The 21964-nt window shown below is 37.3% G+C and overlaps 1 protein-coding gene across 4 annotated transcripts in view; it reads right to left on the bottom strand.

Moving 5' to 3' along the window:
* Positions 1–21964, bottom strand: part of CERT1 (ceramide transporter 1) — a 98922-nt gene that overhangs the window by 4924 nt on the left and 72034 nt on the right. For 2 of the 4 annotated variants that reach the window (XM_080925303.1, XM_080925301.1), the window contains exons 7-15: positions 18719–18876; positions 17409–17501; positions 15447–15533; positions 13799–13891; positions 13264–13341; positions 7200–7295; positions 5220–5352; positions 3772–3842; positions 373–501 (exon numbers count right to left, since the gene is read on the bottom strand). In XM_080925303.1, the coding sequence (XP_080781429.1) occupies positions 373–501; positions 3772–3842; positions 5220–5352; positions 7200–7295; positions 13264–13341; positions 13799–13891; positions 15447–15533; positions 17409–17501; positions 18719–18876 (938 nt within the window). The remainder of the gene's footprint in view (positions 1–372; positions 502–3771; positions 3843–5219; positions 5353–7199; positions 7296–13263; positions 13342–13798; positions 13892–15446; positions 15534–17408; positions 17502–18718; positions 18877–21964) is intronic. The other 2 variants (XM_080925304.1, XM_080925302.1) reach the window with 1 other exon arrangement.

Here is a 21964-nt window from a genome sequence, read left to right as displayed (position 1 = left end):
ATTAACATAGGTCAAACTGATAAATACCAGGCTTTTCCTTCTTTCAAAGTACTGACTTAAAACTAAATCACAGTAGAAACAACACGAGTACAGCATTTGGTAATGGCTTAGGAGGTAACTTTAGGGCATAGGATACTCAGAGGCCCCAAGCAGCTCCTTTACAAAACTCAGAAGGAAAGCTACAGGGCTCCACAGGGGGAACTGACAGCCTGGCACTTGTCTTCAGAAACACAAGGGCTGTGTCAAGCAATCTAACATAAAACCTAAAACATATGGAATCAAGTGTCTGTGTGGGTGGGGAGCACATGTATAAATGTATTACATATTTAGCCTTATGTTAAAGAAGTCCACTCTTCTCTATACTATACTCACAGGAGCACTGTCATGATCCACAGAAAAATTACAAACTATCCAAGTTTCAGGGTCATTCTCAGTCAAGGCTGGGATCTTCCGAATAGCGGACAGATACAGTACGTCTCTCTGGGAAGCGGGCCACACTCTCTGTGAAGAATTCAAAGTGTTTCGACAATTTGAATTATTTTTATTCATGTAATACAGAAAAAAAAAAGAGACATACAAAGAAATGAGAAGCCACCTAAATATCCTGCAGTTGAAATTTGTCAAACTTTAAGCGGAGGAAACACCAGAATCCCTGTAGAGATACATTGTGAACAGTCACTACCTTTCCAGAATATTCAAAGACTATTTTCCATTTAAAATTACAAATTTACCATTTTAACTATTTTTAGTGCACAACTTAGTACAGCATAGTTACAGCCACAGTGTCTATAATTACAATATTTCTGAAATTTGCTATCATTTCTGACAGAAACCTTGTAGCCAACAATGGTTCATCCACTTCCCCAGCCTCTGTTAATGTTCTACTTGGGGAATCAAAGACTTAAAATGTAAATAAGACTACAATTTCCATATAAAACCTCTGAATTATTTACATTTATATTCCTATGTTTAAGGGTAAAGAAAAACTATATCTATAGAAATGACATGCAGCTTATAACTGAAACTATCTACTTTAAATGACAGAAGAACAAACTTTTATCCTGAATGTTTGTTTATGCAATTGAACGCTGTCCTTCTTATACAGTGTCTTTCTTAGTTACTGAATGCAAAAAAAAGGCCAACACTCAATGTCAATACACTTGCGAAGTTTATCTTTTACAGATCTAAAATTTAATTAAGCTGGGCAAATGCAGTTAGGGCAGTACTGAAGAATGGCTGTTGTCTATTTCTAGTCACTCAGCACTTCATTAGATGCAAACAATCAAGGTAGGGCATGAAGTTCAGCCTGTCTACTACATGCGTCCCTGGGTTCACTACCCAGTACAGTGTAAACAGGTGTGATCATGCATGCTTGAAGATCAAACATTCCAACTACATAGTGAGTTCGAGGCCAGCCTGGGATACGTAAGACCCTATCTCAGAAAACAAGAAACAACAACAAAACAAACACAAAGCAGGACTAGGCCATCAGCTGGGCACAGTGCCACATCTATGGTTTCAGTCACTCAAGAAACTGAGGCAGGAGGACTGCCTGAACAACATGGAGACCTGTCTGAAAAAACAAGGACAAACAAAACTAGTAACAAATACAAAGCCATTAGGACAAGAACAAAAGAGACTTCAAATTCAGGTGACAAGTGATCTTCCTTCATACATCATCAAAGAAGCCAAAATTACTAGAGAAAAGTTGTAGATTATTATCTGATTTTGCCAAAAAGATTATTGTAAAACCTTGTCTAGTAAGTTGAAAGTAATTATACCTTAATTTTTTTTTAGATTACACAGCATTTAAGTAATTTTACTTTTAGTTCTTAGTCTAAATATAACTATCATGCTTTCCTCTGCATTTAGCATTTCTCAGGTGAAAAGCTTTTAGCAGATTGCTTTCCAGGATCAATTATTTTCTAGTAATAAATTTCTTTTTTTAAAAAAAGATTTATTTATTTTATATGTAAATAATACACCATAGCTATCTCCAGAAGAGGGGAACAGATCCCATTACAAATGGTCATGAGCCACCATGTGGTTGCTGGGAACTGAACTCAGGACCTCTGGAAGAGCAGTCAGTGCTCTTAACCACTGAGCCATCTCTCCAGCCCCAAATACATTTCTTCTGCTTAAATATCAGCAATTTATCCTCATTATATACTGTAGGACAGCTCCCAGACCTGTACACTGATACCGAATATCCATCGTCAAATGTCTGTGGAGCAAGTGGCAGGTAAAATCAAGCATGCTCACATTTATGGAAGATGTCTGGTAAAGAGGATCCTGGGCTCCAGAATTCATGTTTGTTTTTCATAATCAACTCAATCAAGATACAACTTTACAAGTCAGAAACACTCCACTGAGTAGGAACATGAGGTACCAAGAGAATTACTATACTGTTGTTCACAATTAAACGGCATTGCTTTAGGTGGATTTATCTATAACTTTCTTTTTTACTTTGTATTTGAGGCAGTTAAATACCTCAGAGAACAAAGGCACTTGTTGCTGGGTCTGATACCCTGAGTTCTATCCCTGGGGCCCACATGGTAAAAGAGAAAAATAAACACTAGTAGGTTGTTCTCTGACGTGCCAACACAGACACATGCACACACACAACCACACACAAAGTAAAAAGAAAAAGACACTTTAAAAAAGGGAAATAGCATAACAAGAAAGCAAAAGCAATACTATAAGAACTCAGCAACATTATACTGAAAGACAGTGGGAGAAATAATACAAAGGGAACCAATTTAAATAATGCTTCTCTGTCTTCTAAGAACACAATGAGTGTCAACTTCTCTTGTTTCCAGAGAAGTTCTGTAGATAATGCTCATGTTTGGCCACGGTTACTGCATATACACTTGGCCTTCATCACTGTTCTTGCATTTGAGAGCTATCATGTATAGGGTGAAGCACTAAAGAGTATTTGAATCAAGTCTAGAAGGCTCCGTTTCCAACTACGTTAGAAATCAGCTACAGATCTTTAACCACTGCTGCCTCGAGACTGTATTCCTCAGTCTTACATACATTTCTGTTCTAAATGGCCTGATGTGCTTTTCAAATATATGACATTCCTCAGGTAGTAATAATGTTTTTTTTTTCTCATTTATCATTATTTTAATTTTCCAGTTAAAATAACTTTAATTAATTTACTCATTCCATATCCCAGTATCAGTAACCCCCTTCCTCCAGGTCCCACCCATAATTCCTCCTTCGACTAACCCCTCCTTTGAGAAGGGGAAGCCCCCCAACTCCCAGGGTACCAGTCCACCCTGGCACATCAAGTCACCGTAGGACCAGACAAGGCAGTGAACCGGCGGAACAGGATCCATAGGAAGGCAACAGTTTCTGGGACAGCCCCTGCTCCAGTTGTAGGGGACCTGCATAAAGTTGCATCTCTGCTACACATATGCTGGGGGCCCCAGATCTGGCTCATGTTCACTTTTGGTTGGCAGTTTAGACTCTGGGACTTGAATAAGTCTTTAAGTCTCAGCTGGACATGATGGCATAAGCCTCTAATCCCAGCACTTACAAAACAGAGGCAGGCATACCTCTATGAGTTCAAGGCTAGTCCTGTTTACACAGTTTGATAGCCAGGGCTATACAGAGAGACCCTGTCTCAAACAAACAAAGAGAAACAAAAAAGGTATTTGGATATTTTGTGGGATATAATTTAAATTCCCGCTATAATTTACTGCAGCAACTATGTATGTTCGAGTCTGAATTATTTACATCTTTGGGGACAGATGACAAGACCATTACCTTGTGCGTTTGATAAATGATGATTGCATTATCAGCTAATGTTTCCACCACATGAAAGTTTTCTATAGTAGCTGAAATGAAGAGAATCATATTAGCAGCTGCAAGAAGACAATAAACAACATCATGGTAAGGCAGAGAGTCCTTCAGCACCTATCTACACTGAAATAGAAGGCAGCTAGAGCTGGACACAGGGCTGAGCTTCCTTTCATTCTTAGATGCCAGTGGTGAGGTCTGATGACCAGAAAATGTTCTGCAGTACAGTATCTTCCACAGCAAGATAAGCAATTGTCATCATTACTATATTACCCTGGGTGACACAGACCTAATGTTGCAACTCCTCTCTTTCACTTAACTTACTGAGTTAGTGTGTTCTAGTTAGGCATAGGTGATTATAGTTGGGAGGAACAAATGTCAAAATGCCAATTTTAAATACTTTATGATGTTCAGAAATATCTGTGTCTATGAAATGTGAGTCTGAGAATATATACATGAAAATAATTGTAACCTAACTACAGCATGATTTGTCTGGGAGTTCATCACACCAACAAGACAGTTTAGAAAAGAGTAGATGAATGAGAAATCTCCCACAGCACTCCTGACTTTCTATTAACTTGCTTTGTCACCTCTGATAAACGATTTGATAGAATGAGTTTTACTACTTTATATAGAAAATATCTACCTATCATAAGATACTATTAAAGTACTGGATCCAGTGATATAATATCCTAAGTGTTCTAAACAGCTGTGGAGGTTTGAATGCTTTGCCATAGGGTGTAGCACCACTAGGTATGGCCTTGGTGGAGTAGATGTGGCCTTGTTGGAGTGGGTATGGCCTTGTTGAAGGAAGTGTGTCACTGAGGGGGTAGTGGGGGCAGAGATTTGAGGTCTTCTATGCTCAAGATATACTTGGTGTGGCACAGAGTTTCCTTCTGTTGCCTTCGGCTCAAGATGTAGAACTTTCAGCTTCTTTAGCACCATGTCTGCCTGCACTCTGCCATGTTTCCCACATGATGACAATGGACTAACCCTCTGAAACTGTAAGCTAGCCCCATTTAAATGGTTTCCTTTAGTGGTTGCCTTGATCATGGTGTCTCTTCACAGCAATAAAACCCCACGACAACAGGGAAAAAGTCTATTTAAAAGTTAGGTGCCACTAAGCATAGCTGTACATACCTATAATCATACAACTTGGAAGGATAAGGTAGGGGCAAATCATCCAAGCTATCTTGGCGACATAGTGAGATCTTATCTTCAAATGTACGGGTCTGGGGAAGCTGCTCAGGGTAGAGTAGTTGCCTATGAAAGTAAAGTCTGACTACGCCTAGGAATGGCTCTCTGGATAGTCTCTATAGAATCTGGTAAACTATTGGATATAGTCAGTCAGGTTTCATTTGACATTAAATTGAAATGAAAATAATTATTTGGTAATATTAATGATGATAGCTTACTTTCCCAGTCATTGCGAACATCAACATTCCAAAAGTAATTGCAGACCTCATGTCCTGTAACACCTTTAACTGCATGAGTAGCTTTCAAAGGATCCAGAACAATTCCATTTTCTTCAACTTCTCTTCTGTATACCTAAGGAAACATATTTTAAAAAAAGTCAGAAGCCCTTGGCTCTTGGGCATTCTAGATCAGGAGCTGAAAGGGTCTGCAACCCCATAGGAAGAACAAAATGATCAACTAGCCAAACCAACCACAGTTCCCAGGGACTAAAACACCAACCAATGAGTTTGTGCGTGCATATGCAGCAGAGGATGGCATTGTCTGGCATCAATGGAAGGAGAAGCCTTTGGTCCAGGGAAGGCTCATTTTCCCATTGGGGAACAAACACCAAGGTGCTTTTTGGTGGGAGAGGGTGGTTGGGAGAAGGAGCACCTTCATGGAGGCAATGGGAGGGAGAGGGGGGATGAGATTGGGAGAAGGATATAACATCCGAAATGTAAATACACTCAAAGTTTGCAAAACTATTAAGTGTACTCCTAATCCTCTATAACACACACGTTGGCCTGGCTTTCTTACGACTGCTTGTATGTTCTACTGTAGATCTAGATCACACTGTACTCGAGGCTCTTGACTGGTCTTTCAGGTCTCTCCTTAATTCCTCCAAATCTGTTTAACCTCTTTAAATGATATGCTACATGAAGCAGAAAACCTATTGCTACAGAAAATCAACTTTCTCACTGGCGAGTTGCTGTATAACTCTGATATCTAACCCCAGTTTCTTTGTCTCTAATGTTGTGGGTTATAGGAATGCCATTTCTTTACTCATTACAGACAGAAGAACTTCACTTAGATTAAGCACTCCTGATTTCTTTCCATACTTTCACATCTGCATCTCCAAAGGACAGTGTTATCTGAATAAGTGTGAGGAAGGATCAGAGATCAGAATGGGAGAGAAAATAGACCAAAGCGAAGAGAAGCAAAGTAAAATCTGGGAACATTTACCACATTTAAATCTAAGATTAAAAGAAATATCTAGTGCCTGGAGAGATGGATCAGCAGTCAAAAGCACTGGCTATTCTTCACAGCTGTCTCCAACTAGTTCCAGGCCATAATGACACTCTCACACAGATACACATACAGGCAAACAAAACAAAACAAACAAAAACTCTAAATACAGGGCCAACAGCAAACTGTCGTCTATTTCACATATAAATTCTCAAATCTTACTTTCTCTGTTGTCTCAGTAAAACAGAGTATCATTCTTATAGAATTATATTATGATCACAAATCAATTGATAGAAACAAAGCCATAAAAAAAGAGGCAGCTTTACTTCCCAGAATTTGGTATTTCTTTGGTGTAATAATTTGTTGTAATATTTTATTAAATATTGGTATCTGGAGTGTTCACTTAGCAACTTGAATAATTTGTGTGGGAATTTGTAGATTTATGTTAAGTTGATATATGATTGGACAGGAGAGAGGTGGAGAAAGGTCAAGAAGTGGAAGTAGAGGCAGGAGGCGGAAAGAGAGAGGAGGAAGAATCAAGATGGAGCTTGAGAAGGAAGATCTTGATCTAGGTGGTTGTAACTGGCGATAGGTAGATGTGAAGATTTTTAAGAGTTTCTGTAGGTCATTTTATCTCATATAGAAGGGTAGTTTGTATCTTTGTCCACTGGATATAATAATATTGTGTAGAGGGTTTGTGGATTGAGAATTTAATATATAAACATACGTGAAAAGCTATCAGGCTTTGGAGTCATGTTTGTGCTGGGCAACGGAGAGATGAGACACACTGGGTAGTCATGTCCACCCGGGGCAGAAGTAACAGGGTGGGTGGAGTGACCCACCTGGGAAGGGAATCTTGTGAAGAGTTTAGCTTGCAGACAGAGTGGCTGGGCTCTTGAGACCTCAGGGGTGGGATGGGGAACAAAGGGATAAGCATCCATTTAATATTTACAGCAACAGGAAACAGGAATTACCTTCATCTCTCCTTCTTCTACAACCAGTTGCCAATTTGCATCACCACCTACATCCTGTAATGAGTAATTCATGTGGTTCTGTACCATTTCTTCAACCTTGAAAAGAAAAGTCATGAGAATTTAATGTCGGAAGTAAATCACAATGTTTAAAACAGAATGGTATCGCTTACTTCAGTTCAGAAATAGCACACTTACAAAGCTCAAGTTAGTAAGTGTTACATGGGAATGAGGAGTTCAGTCAATTCGACACATTCGGGTTAATGAACTAGGAGAGAAAATGCAGAAAGATGCTTCACTCAAGTAACATCAACTTGGGTTATGCATCCATTACTAAAAATCAGAGATGGTGTCCTAAAGCATAAATCATGAAACACGAGGACAAAAGGGACACACGGACACATAGACACACACATACACACCACCACCACCTACTCCCAATGTCCCTATATTTAAATTTAAAGCTCTGTAGAGATTAAAAAGCTTGTTATGTGTCAAAGTGAGAAAAATTTATTGTTACATCAGTTAACCTCTCTTGAACATATACCAATATAAAATAACCCTTTTCTTTTATTCTAATTCATTGTTCTGAATTCTTTTACAAATAGCATTAATAACACTAATATGTGCTAGCACTTAAACATAATCATGCTTAAATTTATTGCTTCAAAATGTCTACCCTCCCTTTGCTATTGAGTCCTGAACCTGGCCAGGGTCTTGACCATGTGTATTTTTCTAGACCTCCTAAATTTTAGCACTGGTACATAACCAAGGTAAGCAAAGAAAACTGCATACAAGTTCATAATCTCAGAATCTTAAATCACTTACTTGGACAATTACTTGAAAATGAACTTTACAAAGTCAAACAGTTTAAGATGTTTTGAATAAAGTACAATGCAATTAGGCTACAGAATAATCTTAGTAATAAATACATAAAGGAAAGCAAAAGGAGTCAAACTATTTACTACACTCATATTTAAAAATTTATTCTGAGTGTAACTAGTAATTTTCCATAAAGTATATTGTGCTTGCCAGGCATAGTGAGCAGGAAGCTAGTTTATATATTTTGAAATAATGATTTTGAGGCATGAACTCTTAAAATACTGATAATAGTTAATTATTTCCCATATGTTATGGAGATACATACTTCTGCTATATCACTTTTGATTTGGCAATCATCCAAAAAATTTTTTGACAAATTGTTAATACTGACTCCAAAATCTAATTTTATACTAAATACTAACAACATTTTGGTACTTTACTAATAATTCCTTTTTTAAACTAATAATTCTTGAGACAATGTGACTGACCATAGATTTTAAAGTTGAGGAACTTAATAATTTACCTAATAGTACATTCTATAATTTTGTCCTTTTAGTTGTGAGTCTTAGTATTAATTGACCAATCCATCTTGCCAGTGATATATTCTAAAATTGTATAAAACTTTAATTAGAAGAACACAAAAAACAGAAAAACATTCTAGGTGCTGACTAGAGAAAGCCAAGTGCCTCTGAACTCTGACCTTGGGTTTGTGTGGGGCAGAATTCCCAGTTACACACACACAGGAGGCACGTGACACCTCCCCCCCCCCAAGTGTTGACTTGATTCACTGGCCTGTCACTAGAGGAACACCTTCATCTTTCTTGACATTCCAAATCTTAGAAATCTTTAGATTTGAAAAGTATTGACTTGGGGTAAGAAACTGGTGGTTAAGAACTCATGTTTTTATCCTGGGTTTAGAGACATAAAGAAACCCTATTTCCCAAGACTCCCAAGTGAAGGAGGAGTGTGACATATTTTATTGTAGTAAAGACAAAGAATTTGTTCAATATTTCCAATGTCACTTGTAGCTCTTTTATCACAACACATGCAAGTAGTTATGTTTTTCCATAGATTATCTCTGAAGTAGGTATTCCAAATGTTTGCAAATATTTTAGTTTGCATTTTTTCTACAAAGGAAATCATGTTTACCAAATATAATCTGATAGGAAAGAGCACAATATGCAGAAGTTAAGCTTAATATCTCTAGACTAAGTTTAAAAAATGATATTCCCGTAACAAAAAATTGAAAAAGAAATGACACTTAAATCAAAGTTAACTGTTGTCTACAGACAGTTTAAAGTCTGTTTTATTTTAGCTAAAGAAGGCTTGAAAAATCCAACAAAGAAACAAGGTGTGTCAGCACCACTCTCCCAGGAGCTCCAGCTGGAGCAGTAAAAGTCTCAGTGACTCTCAGAATTTTCTTCTTGGTGTCTCCCTTGAGATAATGACACGAGGGCTAAAAACCATATGCTGCAAGTAAATTTTCACTAAAATATGTTCTGTGCTTACAGCAGCAAGATACAAAGCAGCCAGTAGGACTGCAAACGCTGCGCCTGTGGCACCAACTTCAGATCTAACTTAACAGTCTGTACAGCTGACTGCATAGCCATGGAGTTTAGAGATGATTAATGTTTGATGGGAAGTCAAAGCCATTTTGTCAGGATTAAACTGTGATATTTCAGGAAATACTGTGACTAGTAATAAATGCTATCACGCCTCCCTGCCCTCAAACAGATCAAATTATTTTATTGCATGTTGTGTGTGTATGTATGTAAGGGGAGTAACTGGAAGTCAGAGGACAGCCTGTGGGAGTCCATTTGTCCTTCCACTATGTGGGTGGCAGCTCAGGTTTCCAGGCTTGTTGGCTAAACCACCTCATTGGCACCCACGTTAACTAGGTAAGTATAATTTCAGAAGCTACACACTTAGCTCTTTTTGTCTAGAGTGGGAACTAAATCTACCGGCCATAGCATCCTACCAATGAATTATGAAGAAGTGCATATAAGATGTAGGTAAGGCGCCATGGGGCCTGCTCCAATTCCAACCGTTTTCCTTCCCATCTCACATTCGAATCATTCAATATACTGTCACACTAGGATACTTCTCAATTTGTAATTTTCTGAAACAGTAAAACATAGTGTTTTAAGGAGAAAATTGTTCTTTGATGTACAAACACAAACTGAGAAGGGCTCAATCAGAATTCTGGTCTCACTCGTGCTGGAGGAAAACAATCTTGCTTATTGCTATACAGTCACAAGATAACAGAGGGGCTTGCTGAATAGAGTATCAATAAATTAACAGAGCACCGTTACCCAAAAGAAAATAGTCAGTGACATTAATAATTGACTCACTGAAGAAATACAAATGGCTAGAAGTAGACCACGTTTAGCCTCTAAGACTGGGAAAAATGAGCTCAAGTATTTAGAGTCACTATTAAAAAAAAAAACAATCCTTTCGCCTGTGTGATTGTTTTTTCAGCAAAACCAAATGAAGCATCTACAACAAAACTAGCCTGAAGTATAAACTGGTCAAACTTTCCTGGTGAGCAATTTTTCAATCAGAATAAATATAACTTAGACATCTTCATGGCCTTTGTCCTAACAAGTTTACTTCTAGGAATGCAAATGCAGCAAACATTTCTGTAAGCTCACAAAGCTTTATATAAGGAAACTATTCCAAGAATGCTCACTCTAGTAACTATGAGAATCTGAGTGAGATAACCTAGTCACAAAAGAACAGACATAATATGCAGTCACTGATAATGGGATACTAACCCCAGAAAGCTCTGAACACCCCAGAAACAACCCACAGACTGTGTGAAGATCAAGAAAAAAGAAAAAAAAAAGAATATATTTTAATTAAAATAGAACTGTATCACATCCCCCTTTCCTTCCTATAGCCCCTCCCAGTTTCTCTCCTATCTCCTCAAATTAATAACCTCTTTTCCTATATTATCGTTACATATATATATATATATATATATATATATATATATATATATATATATATATATGTGTGTGTGTGTATGTATATGTACCTACAAATACTTAATTACAACCTTATAAAAATGTATTCGTATACTTTTATGCAAAAATGCTTAAAAATCTGTACATTTATCTTTGTTTTTTAAAATAAAGTTTAAAAAAAAAGAGAGAGAATCTGTCTCAGGTTCTCCACAGAGGTAAAGCCACAATGGCTGAGCAATGCTGTTCACATGGGTCCTTGCTTATAGTCAGTAAAGGCAGGCTCTACTGACTGAGCCCTCTCCTCATGGCTGTTGTTTTTACTTTGTTGTGCTAGAAACTGAACCCAGAGCTCGTATAACCACAGACAGGCCCTAGCCAAGGTTTTTGTTTGTGGTCTTTTTCTTTTTAAATGTGGGTTTGGTACAGTATCTAGATGGCCTCAAGCACTTTAGCTCATGTGACTATTATACCTTGGTCTTTAAAGAAATTGGTATCAAAAGGATGCTCTACCATATCCAGCTTTTTAGTCCCATGCATACATTAAACATAAGCATATCAATAATGAAGCTGGTCAGCTTGGTATAGTACTTGTTAAGCCAGAAGACCTGGGATTTAATGCCTAAGAGCCATATAGTGGAAGGAAAAAAAATCCCTTATTTGTACTCCAACCACAAAAAATTTAAAGAATATCAATAATGACTTATTGTTTCAATTTACTTTTTAATCAAAATTTATTATTATTTGTGAGAGTATTTTATGCATGTGCCAAAACATGAGTGGAGATGAGAGGAAAACTTTTGAAAGCTGGTAATCTCTTTCCATTGAGGGTTCAGGGGATCATATTCAGATTTTATGGCTTATACAACAAGTTTCTTTACCCACTGAGTCATCGTGCTTGCAAGTATGGGCATTTATAAAGTATGAACTATCACAACATTATCATGCCTCACTGACATTTGCGATATTAGCTGGTTTAACCAGGGCTTTGTGTATACTATGTTAATATTTTCTACTCACATATAGTCTCATCCTTGAAAAATAACTGATAGTGATGACAAACTGGCTTTTTTCCCCCATTAATTACAAAATAAAGACATTGGCTACCTAATATTTTAAGGTATCTTTTTTCTTTTTTCCTCTATTGCATTAAAAACTAATATAGATTTAACTTGAATGTATAATGCAATGGAAACCTGTTTTAAGTTCTGACTTTTAGTAAGGTTTATTGGAACACAGTTAGGGAAATGCTGTGTATGTCTGACTAGCTCAGTCATGCTACTATAATCCCAGTGAAGGGTCAGGCGCTTAACACTTACTATGTTCTCAGACTCTAAAGCTTACTCAGATGACACATACAGTTAACCAGGGTTTAAACCCAATCACCACAATTAGAAGCTCAGGTTTGCAATATAACATGGTCCAAAAAATGCAAACTCTGTAAACATACAAAATGGAATTCCAAAGATTTGAAAATTAAAAAAACCTTAACACTTTTAAGGCCTGGAAATGCAGCTGAGGTACAGAGTACAGCACAGCGTGTTAAGGTTATGCCTAAACCCCATCATCATGAAAAAGAAAAGTGTTTAAAAATGTCTACACTAAAAAATTCTTTTCTCTCTGGCAAATAAATCTTATTTTAAGGGCAGAGACTGCACATTCAGTTTACTGTATTAAATTCCTAATCCCTTGGTGATGAGAAATAAACTTGGAACCAACTTCTATAGTCTTCACATATATACAAGAATATTATTAATCTATAGTATTTACAGGTAATTTGAATAAAGAAAATACAGTCTGTTCAATAAATTTAGTATCATAACAGCTATGAGACAACTATTAGGTTAAAGTTATTTCTCTGCTGATCATGAGTCATTTAAAATTAGAGATAAAAATGAGACTGTTAAAATCCACTTTTATGAAAGAGAATAGCCTATAATCCATGTCCATAAAGGCTGTTGAAGCTAGAGAAATATAGCCATTACATGATGAATGAACAACCAGGTTACTTTTATGTATGTAGTTCAACTGAACAATTTCCCTGAGTACTGCATTCCTTAGGATCCAGTTCCAAGCTACTCCTAGTGGAGGACACAAAATAAAGAGCACATGCAAGGCTGACAGAGGAGAGCTATTTAGTAGATAAGGAAAGCCTTAACGCTTGTGACTATTTAAATTCAAAACCAAAACAAGTAACCCAACCAACAGATTGCTTAGAACTGGGCAAGCAGGCGGAAATACAGTAAGAAAGACTCAAGTCCACTCTATAATTTGTACAGTACCTGGGAGCTGAATCTGTGAACATCGTCAGAGGCACTGACTAGATCAATGGAAGACATGGAGGAAGAGCGACTATAGGGCTACCAGAGACAGACAAAGAAAAAAACCAAGGAATCAGAACAAAGGCACAACAGAGCATTCAGTACCAACTTGCAAACACAGGGTAAAGAAGAGAAAACAAGCACTGTATGAAGCAGGCACAGCAGCAAGTGCTGACTTCACGCACCTATCACGTCTTGTGTATTATGCTCCAAACTCTTTCCAAAAAGAACAAAGCATGTCCAAAATTACAAAGTGCTTAAACTCACAAAAGAAGAGACAGTGATTGTTTCCCACTATCCACGCCCTATCCTCAGACTCCACTTCACCTTACATAAAAAACAATGTAAATCAGAAAATGATTTAGAAGTAGGAAATAAAGCAGTATAAAACCCTTACTACTTAAATTCATGAGGCTAAAAGAAAATTTATACTACAGGATAGTCCCCAAAACAATGAGAAATGCAGGTATTCTTTTAGTAAAGTGCATCTGCTTACCTTTTGTACAAATCTATGAGTCCCAACAGAAGAAAAGGTGTCTCCAGGTGGCGATGATGCAGGCCAGTGTAACCTGACCTTTTCACTCTGTGACTGAGAAAAACATGTTAACATGAGATGTCTCTAAAGTATACTTTAGCAGTCTACAAATGGCTGCTATAGCCCGAAACTAGCATTTTGTTAATAAGCACATTAGCTATAATTACCTTAATTAGGAGCTACTTTACAGACACAGCTTTGCTCAATCTTGACACTTTCTAGTCTACAGATACTGCCTTAGATTACAGATAACTTCTTTTATATTGTTCCCAGCCAAAACCCTCTCACCCACTATTTGAACAGTATCAGTTCTCATGTGTTAAGGTTAATATTACTGCCAGACTTCTTTTAGCTAAACCCTGGTTCCTAAGATCATTCCATATGTGTGTTTTTACCTTCTTTCCTTGAACACAGTCTGCCTTCACCTCAGTATCTAACTTGTGCTATTCTGACTCTTGACTTCGCACCTCTTCTTCAGTTTAACTGACTTCTCACATCCAGATAAACATTCACAAAAGTTTCTCTAGTGCTTGATCTTAAAGACCACCATGCTTATTACTTTACAGTGCTGTCACTTCATTCCTATTATTGTCACACTAGCAGGGATAAGAAGTAAGAAAGGCTGACTACAATGAGCTCACTATTGTTCCCAAACGAATGCTACTTCAGGCTGTATTTCTAACAACTACTTTAGGCTTCCAAAATTACAGATTAATTGGGAATTGGAAGTTCCTACTCTTACCTTAATGCAGTATAAAAGACAAACAATAAACTTTACAAATAAGTATAGCATGAACTTTTAAATCATTGACTTAAAAATATAAATATGAGAAGCAGATTGGTTATGTACTACTCAGGAGTTTGTCCTGGCTATGCAGCCTAGCAAACGGACATAATGGAAGTCAATCTGTAGTGTGAATACACATCTATGCTCCACACCCAGGTCAGTCACACCTGTCCCAGGAGGCAACTTCTACCATCACCAGTACAACCTAAAGGAGAGGCAAGTAAGTAAAAGTCATGCCTTACTACCACCTGGCTGTAACTACAGTAACTGCACTGTAATAGACTTGAAGCCAGGAATCAAATTAACCTTGAAACCAGAATTTAAAAATTCAACGTCTTTGAGTCCAGCTCCTTGAAAGGAGCTGGGTATGCATGCTGAGACTCCAGTGATGACTACAACGGAGTGAGCAAAGTTAAGACCGAGGGAAGACTGGAGGGGAGGTTGGAAAAGACAAATGAGCCCAGAATAGATGCTGGTGGCACGAGGGCCCAAATCAAACCCTCTGTGATCAGTGAATGCAATGATATTTCAGAAAACACTTAAGAGAGAACCTTTGGATGTCAGAATGGTTAAGGCTGAACGCCTCAAGAGTAATGAGTAAAATATTTCCATTTAAATCCATATTAACCATGAATACCTCTTTCAAATAATTACTGATCTTTGTGTTTGAAAATTAAAATATAAAGGATTTGATTTACAAAGAATCTTTAACACCTATGATAGTTAATAGTTTGATTACAATCAGTTTTCTAATTCTATAACACACACCAAGCAACACCTGTGGTGTTAAAACGAATGTCTTTGGAATATGAGCAGATGTACCTGTTCCTCTATTTTATCTTGTCTGTCAAGAGCAGCTTCAACAGCATCAAAGAACTCTTCCTCGTTAATCAGACTGTTTGGACCTTCCTAGATAATAAACAGGAAACAAAAAGCAACCATTTCACTTATTTAGAGAAACAGAAAACACTGAGAAGTCTGATATTACCTGAGAGGAGAAAGCTGAAAACTGACCTAATACACATCTGTTGAGCAAGTATTATTATTATGAGCCATGAAGTATACAAGTGTAAACTGGCTAACACTATTTCAATAGCAGGGATAACTGAACTGTCCAAATCCAGCTGGAAAGATAAGTCACTGCATAAAGCATGCCAGGGAACCTGGGTTCACATCCTCAGCACCATGTAAAAGCCCAGCTCACAGGCATAAGTCTGTATCCCCAGGATTAGGAGATAGAGACAGGTCAATCCCAGGGCATTCCTGGCCAGCCTATCTAGCAAAAATAGTGAATACCAGGTTCAATGAAAAACTTGATCTAAAAAGTATAAGGTAGAACTTGATAGAGGACCCCTGATGTGAGCCTCAGCCATCACACCTGTGTACACCTGCACACACACCTGTGTACACCTGCACACACACCTGTGTACACCTGCATACACACCTGTGTACACCTGCATACACACCTGGGTACACCTGCACACACACCTGTGTACATGTGCATACACACCTGGGTACACCTGTATACAGAGAACTGACAAGGACAAACAGCTTAAGATTTCAAAAGAAATGAGCAAAGTAAAAAGGTAGATGATTTACTTGAGGACTTTATGTTTTCTTAATTTTGTTTTGCTTTTATAATGTTGAGACTTGAACTTGGGATCTAGTACATGCTAGGTAAGCAGTCCACCAAGGAATTACTCCTTTGCTAAGAACAGTACAGTTTAGAATTAAAATTCACAGGAATTAAAAAAAAATGCTATATATACATATTTTAAAAAATTATTTGAGACAGAGTCTCATATAGCCCAACTTAGCCTTATCTTCTTGCTACTGAACACTGGGATTGCAGGTTGCCATGCCTTGTCCATGACTTTTCGTTTACAGAAGAAGAGGAAGGTGTACTTTAAGTAGGTGGAGTAAGAATATTCAAGGAGCACTTGCTGATCTTACAGAAGATCCAGGCTCTCCCAGCACATACATTGCAGCTCACAACCATCTCAGAGGATCTGACGGCCTCTTGAGACGTCATGAGCACTGGGCATGCATGTGCAGCACATGTATGTATGTGGTCAAAATGGTCCTACACATAAAAGTATACAATGATATAAATCTTTAAATATTAAAAAAGAGTCCATTCAAAAAAGACACGAATAAAATATAGATTCTTATAGTCTGTCATAATTTTTAAAAATTCGAATGTGCTGGTATGACGGCATACAGCTATAGTCCTGGAGGCAGGGGATCTCCTTAACTGAAAAGGCAGAGGAAGAGGTAGGAGGTAGAGGAAGAGGCAGGGGGATTGGAGTTCAAGGCCAGCCTGGGCTACAGAAGACACTGTCTTAAAACAACATACAAAACAATCCAGAATGCATTAGATACAATTATGTATAAGTAATTGTTTACTAAGTCTATCAAAAGAAAGACTCTTTATAAAGGAAGCTTAAAACTTTCATATAGAAATGAGTAATGAAAAAGGACTTTTAAGGCAGACTCTTCTTATTCATGGCTCATGGTGACCCTCCATGTGGAGGAGCACCTTAGCCCCTCTGGGATTATAGGCACGTAATCCTCTAACTAAGTTGGGCTCAATAAAATCTGAAAACACCTGGGCCTTTAAAACATATATAAACTTTTGTAGATAGTAAGAAGAATTAATTATGTATGTCAATTAAGTTAACCCTGAGAAACAAATTACATATATAAGACCATCTAAGGGTTACAAAAGTGTAAAGGTCACTTCTATGATAGATGGGGCGCCCAATCTCCAATCTAAGGACATACTTCATAGTCTGGCCCTCCGAAGCGGGGTTTCTTCTTAAGTTCTTCCGCCATGTTCTTGTATGCTTCCTCCATTCGTCTTCTCTTTTCCACCTCCTAAGCAGGTGTGGGCAGGGAGAGAAAGAGACTGACATTACCAGTTCAAGTGGGCATTTGAATTACCATAAAAAGACTGTTAGCTCACTTTCTGTGAAATTGTATAAACTGACCAAAAGACAACTATTTCTGTGAAAAAGGAATTCCTGTGAAAATGTGATTCTGCCTAGGAAGTGCTCTCCTGTAGGATGTACATCATACAGGAGCTGCTGTCTGAATGTCAGCTAAGATGTGTATGCTTAATACTGGGGTGGTTCAGAAATACTCATGTTGCTCACATCCGTCTGTAATGGGAGCCAATGCCCTCTTCTGGTGTGTCTGACAGCTACAGTGTACTCACATGAATAAAATAAATTAATCTTAAAAAAAAAGATATTCATGTAACTGCTCATGCCTAATATTAAAATGAGATAAACAGGCACCAGTGAAATGCCAGCTACAGATGACTATACTTCCCCCTCCCCAACACCACTATTTATTGTTGTGGATGGAGAAAAAGCAAGAATTAAATCTTAGGAATTAAAAGAACTCAATTTTTAATAGGTCCTTGACTCCATTCCGTCTGAAAAATGATGGTGTTAAGTTAGAATTAGATTTTCTAAGGTATGTTTTAATTTTAATATTTGGTTATTTTACAAATATTAGATTTTAAACACAAGTTAAAACTCCTACTAAGCAAATTCAGTAAACCATAGTTCATATTAAAAACTATAAATTCATATTACAACACTATTATCAATGCTGATGATTAAATAAAGGTGGGAAATGAAGAATAGGGCAAATATTTGAACAATAGTGTGTATTTGAATAATGTGTGTAAGTGACATCACAGTGAGCAATGAAAACTTAATGGCCATGATGTGACAGGTAGCTGTTAAGACTTTATAGGATCAAGGCAGCTCATATAACTTACACATAGACTATTGAACTTTATACAATAAAAGACACTAACACCAAATGTTACATTACTTCTATACCAAACAATCATAATATTTGACAAATTTTATATTAAAATATAATCAAAAGGCATGTTGTATAATAACTGAATAAATCAAAGATAAATAATGAGTTTAAGATTCTGATCAAGTGGCAAATGTGAACCACCTGATATTTCTATCCAGTCAGAGCTCCTTCCACTCAGAAGTTAGCTTAGTTTTAATGTTCAATGAACACATGAAGCTTAAAATGATGATTTAAAAATAAAACAGAAGTCTTACTCTATCATGTCTTTTTTGCCAACTTTCTTCTCGTTTTACCATTAACTCAATACAGTGAGACAGTGTAGCCAGGATTCCAGCCGTCGTTGCTTTAAAAGTTATCGCTTCCCCTTTAAAGTCTATGCCATTAATTCCTTTTGGTGTTACATGTGGAAATACTGAAAAGAGAGTTATCACAGAAAATCACTGAAATGAGACTTCACCATACCTAAGATCAGCAAGCATTTCTAAAACTATCAAATCAGAGCATGGTCTAGGCTGTGCCGTCCCTTTTGTGGACCCCACGCTGTGAACAAAGCTCTGAGGCAGTGCACATCGAAGCCCACTTTCTAGATTCTACTTCCTAAACTCATTTGCTGAGCTCACCTAGTAAGTCAAGTGGGAGGAAGAGGAATACTAACTACACTCTAACAGGTCAGAGCTTAGAGGAGATTTAATTCTGTCAAGATACTTTACATTTTACAAAACCTAGGATTTTAAAACCATAACACAATGAACTATAGAATTTAAAAAAGAAGTATGAAATTCAAAATACTAAACCATGTTCATGCTTAGGTTTACAATTTTAATACATGGTTAGCAATTGGATTACAGAAGAGAGCTTAAAAAATCCTAGACAGAAACAAGAACATTTCTTATTCTATAGCTAATATGTAATCATCCCGATAAAACATTTACAAGGAAAATAATGACATTGTGACTTAAGAGACTTGTAGTCATGGCAGTAAGGATGCAGTCCCTGAAGGACAAAATTATAAAGTATTTTATCAAAATTTCACACTTGAAGACATTGTTAAGAGGATAAGCCACAAATAGGATGAAATAAATAGCCTACACTAATCATAGACCCATATCTATAACATAGCAAGAAACCTAAATACTATACATTAAGTAAATAAGCAATTAAGCACCAAATAACCCACAAAGACTGGGAGCTAGTAATGGAATGTAGCTCCAGGAACCAAGCTCTGGGTTTGAAGCCTCAACACTGGAAAACAAACCATGGGTGGAGAAGAGAACAAAATATGTGAATACATTTCAAGAAGAGACAGCAAGTAAGCACACAGGAAGATGCTTAGTTTCTAAAGAAATGCAAATTAAAACCACAAGAGGGAGCCTGCACATTTTTAAAAGTTAAAAATCCATTTACCATATAGTTCTGAAAAATTATGCACAGACATTTAACCCAGAGAAATGAAACAGATGCCCGTAAGACTGAAGGCCTATATATGAATGTTTGTATAACTTTATTTATAATACCCCCAAACATAAGCTACTCATTGTTCATCAATAAGTAAACACATTGTAGTGTGTATCCATACCAAGAAACAGCATTCAGCAATGAGAAAAAAAAATCAACTCCTGATACACATATATATCAACTAGGAATTTTAAATTACAAAACCCAAGCCAAAGAGTGCAGGAATTCACTTACATACTGAAAAATATAACCCTATGCATTTATCTTGGCTGCATATTACTTTGGAGCTCTGCAAGGGAAGTTCTCTGACACTGTGCTTTATTTCAGTCACTGTTTAGTATATTTTAAACATGGCTTTATTAAGATAAACTTCCCACATCAAGAAATTCACTCATAAAAACAAAGTATTTAGTATATTCAGAGTTGTATAATCATCTGCACCACAGTCAAAGTTTCCTACAACTCTCAAGTCTACTAGAAATTGCCCTATATTTTCCCCAAATCCTTGGTTCTGAGCAATTACTGACCTATTTTCTGCCTCTACAATATAGTTCTCAGACATATCATATAACAAACATAAAAGCAGTGTTGTGACAAAGTTCTACTTGATTCATTTTCAAGATTTACCCAAGTGCTCTGCATATTAGCTTATGACTATAACTCTAATATCCAGGAGGCTAAAATGGTGGGATCACTGAATTCAAGGCTAGTTTGGGCTGTCTTACAAGGCTATGCAGTAAGACTTTGTCGTAAAAATAGAAAATAGAGCTGGAAAGATGTTGTGACAGTTAAGAGAACTTTATGTTTTTCCAGAGGCTCAGAGTTCATTCAGTTCTCAGTTCTCACAATTGCCTGTATGAGATCCATGTGACCCAACACCAACTTTAGGGAAGTCTGAATGTATGCTCATGTACCTGCATGCGAATGTGCAGGCAAGCGCACGTGCGCGCGCGCGCGCGCACACACACACACACACACACACACAAAGCATGAGCATATGCGGACACACATATACACATACTCATGATTTTCAGATTGTTCATGCCAAGTACACATATAATTGATATTTTATATACTGGCTTTACACTCTGCAAACTTGCTATAAACTTATAGTACTAGTAGTTCTTCTTACTGGATTTGTTGTAAGTTTTCCTTAAAAATGTTTTTTTTTTTCTGTATCCAATCTTTGGTTGAGAGATACCTGAGCTGTTTCCAGCTTCTGGTTATAAGGAATAAAGCTGCTATGGACAGAGTGGAGCATGTGTCCTTGTTATATTTTGAAGCATCTTTGGGTATATGCCCAGGAGTGGTATAGCTGGGTCTAGGCAGAACTATTTCCAATTTACTGAGGAACTGCCAGTTTGACTTACAGAGTGGTTGTACCAGCTTGCAGTCCCACCAGCAATGGAGGAGTGTTCCTCTTTCTCCACATCCTACTCAGCATGTGCTGTCACTTGAGTTTTCAATTTGATTGGTATAAGGTGTAATCTCGGGGTCATTTTGATTATCACTTCCCTGATGACTAAGGATGTTAAACATTTCTTTAAGTACTCGAGATTCCTCTGTTGAGAATTCTCTGGCTCTGTACCCCATTTTTTAATTTGGTTATTTTGTTTTAGAAGTCAAACTTCCTGAGTTCTATGTATATTTTGGATACTAGCTCTCTATCATATATGGAGTTAGTAAGGATTTTTCCTAATCTGTAGGTTGCCATTTTGTCCTATTGACAAGTGTCTGTTGCCTTACAGAACCTTTTAAGTCTCATGAGGTCCCATTTGTCAACTGTTGATCTTAAGAGTCTTGAGACATTGGTGTTCTGTTCAGAAAAATTCCCCATGCCAAAGCGTTCAAGGCTCTTTCCCACTTTCTCTTCTATTAGATTCAGCGTATCTGGTTTTAAGTTGAGGTCCTTTATCCACTTGGACTTGAGCTTTGTACAAGGAGATAAAAATAAATCAACTTGCATTCTTCTACATGTAGACTGCTAATTAGACCAGCATCATTTATTGAAGATGCTTTTTTTCCCCCCTCACTGGATGGTTTTA

Source organism: Micromys minutus (assembly GCF_963924665.1).
Source record: "Micromys minutus genome assembly, chromosome: 11".
NCBI classification, from domain to species: domain Eukaryota; kingdom Metazoa; phylum Chordata; class Mammalia; order Rodentia; family Muridae; genus Micromys; species Micromys minutus.
This window is presented reverse-complemented; position numbering and strand designations above follow the sequence as displayed.